The sequence below is a fragment of the Orussus abietinus genome, unplaced genomic scaffold (assembly GCF_000612105.2).
Source record: "Orussus abietinus isolate OABI.00-Male unplaced genomic scaffold, Oabi_2.0 scaffold206, whole genome shotgun sequence".
Lineage (NCBI taxonomy): Eukaryota > Metazoa > Arthropoda > Insecta > Hymenoptera > Orussidae > Orussus > Orussus abietinus.
The window spans coordinates 163825-169897 of NW_019394356.1; the positions used below are offsets into that span (position 1 = coordinate 163825).

The window sequence follows — 6073 nt, forward strand, 5'->3', positions numbered from 1 at the left end:
ATCGAGGAACATATCAATTACAGGGTCCTTCTGCGATTACAATCGTTCCTAATAATAGTATCGCCAGTCGTATATACGTAATTTCAGCAGAAAATGGGACGCAGCGCACTCTGGTGGTCCACTGTCGAACATTCATTTAAACCTTCATTACCATTGGTTACCAGTATAAAAGATGCATGAAATAGTGAAACGTTCTGAAGCGATTCCTGCATCTCTATATTGTGCTGCCTTCGGTGTCGAGTTAACGTCAGACGAACATGTCCTGTTTCCAGCGCATGCGCAAAGAAATACGTAAATATGTGTCGTTGCCGCTGATTTTGATCAGCGATCGACTTCACTTCCGCCACGTGCTCGGTCACACTACGAAATCGAAATTACATGCTTGTGTACCATCGAAGCGCGTATACAGATATTGCACAGCAAGGCACGTGATAAAGTGGTGTGAGATAGCATCTACGAAGAGCACAGTATACCAGCACCAGCGCGCTGCCGTCTCCTTTAAAAGTCCGCTGTGCCCCGAGTCCCACGCCAATCCTTCACATTCACGCGCGCTCGTTACGGGGAATTGTTCTGTAATTTTTTTCCCCCGTTATAAGACGTCGAAGGTAGTGCTGCAGCTGTAAAAATGATTCCCAACTGTGTAGCAAGCGTTGGCAGGCGGGCGACCCAACGAAACGTAAGTGCACCTAATCAAAAGACTCCGTTTTCCACGAATGACCTTTACCTCGACCCAGCCATTTGGATTGACATTACCGCCCAGATCTGATCTTCCGGCGCTTAAATTAATTCCTTGCTCTTTCTTTCCTGTCTGGTTCCTGACCAGTTCACCAGCTGGAACAAGGTAAATGGCTTTTGGACATAGGATTAATACTTGTCCTTAGATTGTCTAGCCATGGACTTGTACATTTTAGGTTTCTGTTCTTTCTTTTGCATTTCCGTTACTCTGCATGTCCTTAGGATTTTTATCAAAGAATTGGGAAAGTTGTGATTAGATTGTCCGTGCGATTAAAAGAAATTCATTTTCCAAAAGGGCAAGATTGGCTTTTATGATAGGCTATGACGTATCGTTTTTATAATTGAATCATCGCTGATCTTGTATGACTTTTCAGATTGTCTCCCTTTTCTTGCATAAAAAGAATAATTATGCAACTGAAGCAACCTTCGAAACTAAGCCCTTTCGCTTGCATAAACTGGAAAGTGGGCCATCAAACCAAGTTAAACTGACGAAAGAAGATGCATTAACTTATTATAAAAAATTACACACTGTTAGACGAATGGAGACGGCAGCTGGTAATCTGTATAAGGAGAAAATCGTTAGAGGGTTCTGTCATTTATACTCTGGTCAGGTGAGTTTGTTGTAAATGCACTTATTACAATTGAGTACCCATTTGGAGGTATATATTGATATTTCACTTTATTCCTTAGGAAGCATGTGCAGTTGGAATTACTGCAGCTCTTCGACCCCAGGATTCGGTAATAACTGCTTATCGTGCACACGGTTGGACTTTTTTAATGGGTGTAGAGCCTGTTGGTGTCTTGTCAGAACTCACGGGGCGACAAACTGGTAACGCTCGTGGAAAAGGTGGTTCTATGCATATGTATGCCAAGAATTTTTATGGAGGAAATGGCATAGTTGGTGCACAAGTCAGTCCGAGTTACAAACTGGCGATTACAGTCATTTTCAAAATTGTAGCACGAAAGGCATGAAAAAATATGCTTCATTTTTAGGTGCCCTTAGGCGTTGGTATCGCTTTTGCTCACAAGTACATGAATACCGGTGGAGTATGCGTAGCACTGTATGGTGATGGTGCAGCTAATCAAGGACAAATATTTGAGGTCTATAACATGGCCAAACTCTGGGACCTTCCTTGTATTTTCGTCTGTGAAAATAATGGTTACGGTATGGGTACCAGTGTAGAACGTGCCTCTGCCAGTGTAGACTACTATACTAGGGGGGATTATGTCCCTGGAATTTGGGTGAGAAATGTTTGCTGACATGAATATAAACAATGTCTTATAAAACACTTGTTACTAATCATTCAATTTTGACAGATTGATGGCATGGACGTGCTGGCTGTTAGAGAAGGTGCCAGGTTTGCAGTTGATCACTGTACATCTGGAAAAGGTCCCATTGTCCTCGAGGCTATGACATACAGATACAGCGGACACAGTATGTCAGATCCAGGAACTAGCTATCGTACAAGAGAAGAAATTCAAGAAGTGCGTCAAACACGCGATCCCATCACAAGTTTCAAACAGAGAATTCTTGATGCCAATCTTGTTACAACGGAGGAGCTCAAGGTTTGTTGAATATTCATGTTCATTAATTTATATCGTATGTGTGAGATTTGTCAGAACTCGCTTTTTCTCAGGGTTAAAGGCTTTTTACCATTTGAATATCATATTTATTTATTTATTTGTAATTTCTTTTTAGAACTTTGTGTATCCGTATGATTAACAATACCGTTTCAGTTGGTACATTATCTAATGTATGCTATTCTTCTATAACAAATATGTTAAAACATACTGTAGTTTAAACACACAGGTTGTGTCTCAAGTAATTTCGATTCAGACATTCAGAAAATTAATGAAATATCTGGTACATATAAAATATTTTTGTACTTTTAAAACTTATCTTAACATGTCCGTTTTCGTTTTAGAAATTGGAAGCCGACATCAGGAAACAAATCGACGATGCTGTAAAGTATGCCAAGGCAGACAAAGAAATTCCTTTGTCAGAACTAACAACCGATATATACGTGAATTGTTTAGAAAAGGAAATTCGTAACGTCACGCCTTTCAACCCGTTACCTCATGCCAGATTAGGACCTGCGATTAACGCCTGAATCTTTAGATCGTATTAGGAAACTTCAATCTTTATAGATTAAATCTCGGATGCCTAGTATTTATTTGGAGGACATTTCCCAAGCTCGTCGTCGGCACTGCAACAGTTGCAAACTTCTTGATGATAATCGACGACGGCGAATGCCGAAATAACGCTAAATAGTCGATTAATCGAATAGCCACAAGGAGATACAAATAAGGCCATAAACATTCGTTGTACAAAGAATTTCTCAATACTGGTATTGTAAACAGCTAGCAAACAAGAAACCGAAAAAATTGGGCAATAAGATACACAATTTTTCTAGAATTATTCAAGAAATATGGAATTTTGACAATTATTTCTTAATGTACAGAATGTGTTTATTGCATGTAATGTATATAAAAGGAAGTATCTTTCTACATTTGTTTTAAGGCTTTGAATCGGGAAGTTGAATAGAAAAGTAGGATAAGCATTCGAAGATAATGCATACAATGTTTTATATGCTGAGTGGATATTCTGTTGTGGAACGTTTACAATTTCTTATTCATATAACTGTTTTACGAACACCGATCGATTGAGCCTATGGAACGTGATCTATGCAATTTTTCTTTGTATCATATTTCTTCGAAAGTGGCCTAGTTTTAATATATCTCTGAATTGGAGTAGCTTTTTACGCTTAGCAGCTATTGAAAAATGCTGACGAGATCCTAGGACCAAGTGCCAAGGAATGCTACATAATTTCGAGTGAGGTCATTCAAATAGCGAACGCGTGTGGTCGCTTAGAAATTTAGGTGGCATATGCCACATAAATGAAACGGATATCTATGTACATATGTATATGTAAATTGCCTGTTAAATCATATATAACATTTTGTAGTTGACAATTCAAGAACTAAGCGATACATTTTAACATGTAGTTCGCGTACTAGTATAAAAGAAACGTCATACTTCTGTTGAATACTGTTTAAATATTTTTGAATGGAAGGATTTAACATCGATAGTTATTTTCCCTATTAATGTTAACGGGTAATTAATTGTATGAGCAACTAGGTAAAAAGTAAGTACAAAATGTAGGGAACGCCATGGTTGTCGCGTGCGCGAGATTTTTATTGTTGAAATTACCACTGAATATGCCATTTGCTTAAAATTGTACATACAACAAATAAGGTAGTTACCTGTACAATATCATGTAACCAATTTTAAGTATCTTCAAAGTTAAGTGGATGTGACCACCGTGGTGCAGTGTATAATTATCAGATGTAAACCTTCTAAATTACAAGGATTAAATATCTATTAATATTAGTTGCCTTTTCTAATCATTTACGTATATTTATTTTATAAATTAATTTCTATAACACTTCTACATACGTGCTTCAGTGGTTTGGGGTATTATAAAACGTATTTTCAAGATTTATCTACAAAATGGAGTTTTAGTTATGCCTCATTAATCAGGGAGGCACAATTTGATTACTCTGTGAAAATGCTAATTTTGACTTAAGATGGTGCAGATAAAAGTTATCAGTATTGGGTGACGATTGTCTCACAATCAAGGCAGTCGTAAAATCGACTGGACAAAATCCTGGAATTACACACATACAGAAATAGATGAATTACAATATTACCCCGAAGTGGAATTTTATTAACCTGTGTTTACTTTCTTTTGACTCATTACTTGTCCATGTATGATAATAATGATTAACATTGTCAGACAATACTATTTCCTTATTCCACTTACCACCATTAATCTTGCCAGCTAGCAGATTTTTAATAAGAATTCCGGCATTTTTTTAAGATACTTAAATTATTGATTTCGGTAATAATGCAACATTGAATCAAGAACCTATTTTTGCACCTAAAGGCTGTGGTCTGAAGTTACGCTTCATTCTTTTTTTGTTGTTGTTCAAATAGACGTTGTTCCCTTTCCCTTCGTTTTTGCTTTCTTAACGCAATAGTTGGGTCTCCAAATTCTTTAATAGTTTCTTCTTCCCAACTACTGGTGTTATCCTCTCATTCACCTAGTTTATTTTAAAGATACATATAAGATTAATATGACAGGAAATAATTTCAGTATTTTTAATAATTAATATCTTTTAAAACTGTGTGTTTACCACAGGCACAGGATGAATATAAATAGAAACGGCAAACTTTGAAGTACCGTTATTAGGCTCAGTCCCACTTTTCTCCTTAATGAGCACTCGAGTGTTTGGTTATTTTTGGAGTCATGTCCTACAATTACTAATTATTAAATATTGCGGTCAAATATTCTTCTATGCTGTGGGATTTATGGACTCTTATTTATAGAACTTATTACCTTAAAGAAATTTAATGAATTCTCATCTGGAGGTATCGCCGGATTGGATATCTGTTGACGATATTGCTCGATTTTGGTTTGTATTATATTTGGTGGCTTGTCTGGAATGACAATGACTGGGTTTTCTTCCCAGTGTTCCCATTGATCTGAATCCTAACCAACATATTATATCGATATGTCATCCAAAGAATTTCTGCTTATAGATTTTATAAACAAATGCTTACCCCGGAGCTGTTTACAACACTAGGCACCACTCCCACCGCAGAGAGGGGTACCGAATCACAAGACGATCTTCGTCTTCTCCGAAGACAACATAAGGCACGCTTAAATGCGCCCAATAGAAGTACAAAAACGGCCTTCAGTCTATTTATCAAAAACTCTATTGCCATTTTATTTTACGTGACAGATAGGTGCCGTTGTATAAAACGGTCTAACCTCACTTTTACGACAAATGCTAACACTACGAATTCACTAACCGAATTTCCGTTAGTGAATTCCCTTTTACATTAAGAAGGATATTCGTTAACTTTACATCTTTATTTTCTTCTTGTTGTCCATTAGCTTGTAAACAACTTGGGACAACCTGACATATGCTTCTCATTAATATCTCTTAACATTGACTTGCACTACACCCCCTTCGTTGCTCTGTGCAACCCAGTGCTACCCTTTGCTGTCGGTTGTCATTGCATGTAGCTACCGACTGCATTCTTAAATCAACGTTAACACAGAGATGAGTTGGGAGATTGCTTATGGGCAGCAGGGGGCTGACACTCGCATGTTATTCTTCGAGACTAGTGTTTGCAGCGACCTCTGGATCAATAGTACCGGAAGTATGAACTAGTAAATTTCCCGCCATAAATTTAAATTGAATGAAATTCAGAAACTGTTATTTAAGAAAAAATGATCTAATATTACTGTAAAGTTTGCAGTTAATAAGG

At 37.3% G+C, this 6073-nt stretch overlaps 2 protein-coding genes across 3 annotated transcripts; one reads left to right on the forward strand and one right to left on the reverse strand.

Moving 5' to 3' along the window:
• Positions 1 to 476: 476 nt before the first annotated feature.
• Positions 477 to 4126, forward strand: LOC105697711 (pyruvate dehydrogenase E1 component subunit alpha type II, mitochondrial). Of its 2 annotated transcripts, XM_012421303.2 has the most exons (7): positions 477 to 676; positions 824 to 841; positions 1110 to 1346; positions 1426 to 1644; positions 1729 to 1977; positions 2053 to 2301; positions 2661 to 4126. In XM_012421303.2, exons 1-7 carry the CDS (start codon positions 626 to 628, stop codon positions 2844 to 2846), a joined length of 1209 nt encoding a protein of 402 aa, XP_012276726.1. In that variant the 5' UTR covers positions 477 to 625; the 3' UTR covers positions 2847 to 4126. The 2 variants fall into 2 exon arrangements, with proteins under 2 accessions (XP_012276726.1, XP_012276727.1); XM_012421304.2 differs by lacking the exon at positions 824 to 841 and having other exon boundaries at positions 479 to 676.
• Positions 4127 to 4442: 316 nt separating this feature from the next.
• On the reverse strand, positions 4443 to 5892 carry LOC105697712. Its single transcript, XM_023431987.1, is given in 6 exon segments — positions 4443 to 4713; positions 4715 to 4851; positions 4935 to 5029; positions 5031 to 5050; positions 5136 to 5288; positions 5360 to 5892. Coding segments are annotated over 6 exon segments (627 nt in total). The 5' UTR covers positions 5525 to 5892; the 3' UTR covers positions 4443 to 4656.
• Positions 5893 to 6073: the final 181 nt, after the last annotated feature.

What these genes read in the sequence shown, in the direction of transcription:
- LOC105697711 (XM_012421303.2), top strand. Translation starts at nt 626, where the DNA reads ATGATTCCCAACTGTGTAGCAAGCGTTGGCAGGCGGGCGACCCAACGA. An exon ending in GTCATTTATACTCTGGTCAG is followed by an intron (nt 1,347 to 1,425) that starts GTGAGTTTGTTG and finishes TTTATTCCTTAG; the next exon opens with GAAGCATGTGCAGTTGGAAT. An exon ending in ATTATGTCCCTGGAATTTGG is followed by an intron (nt 1,978 to 2,052) that starts GTGAGAAATGTT and finishes CAATTTTGACAG; the next exon opens with ATTGATGGCATGGACGTGCT.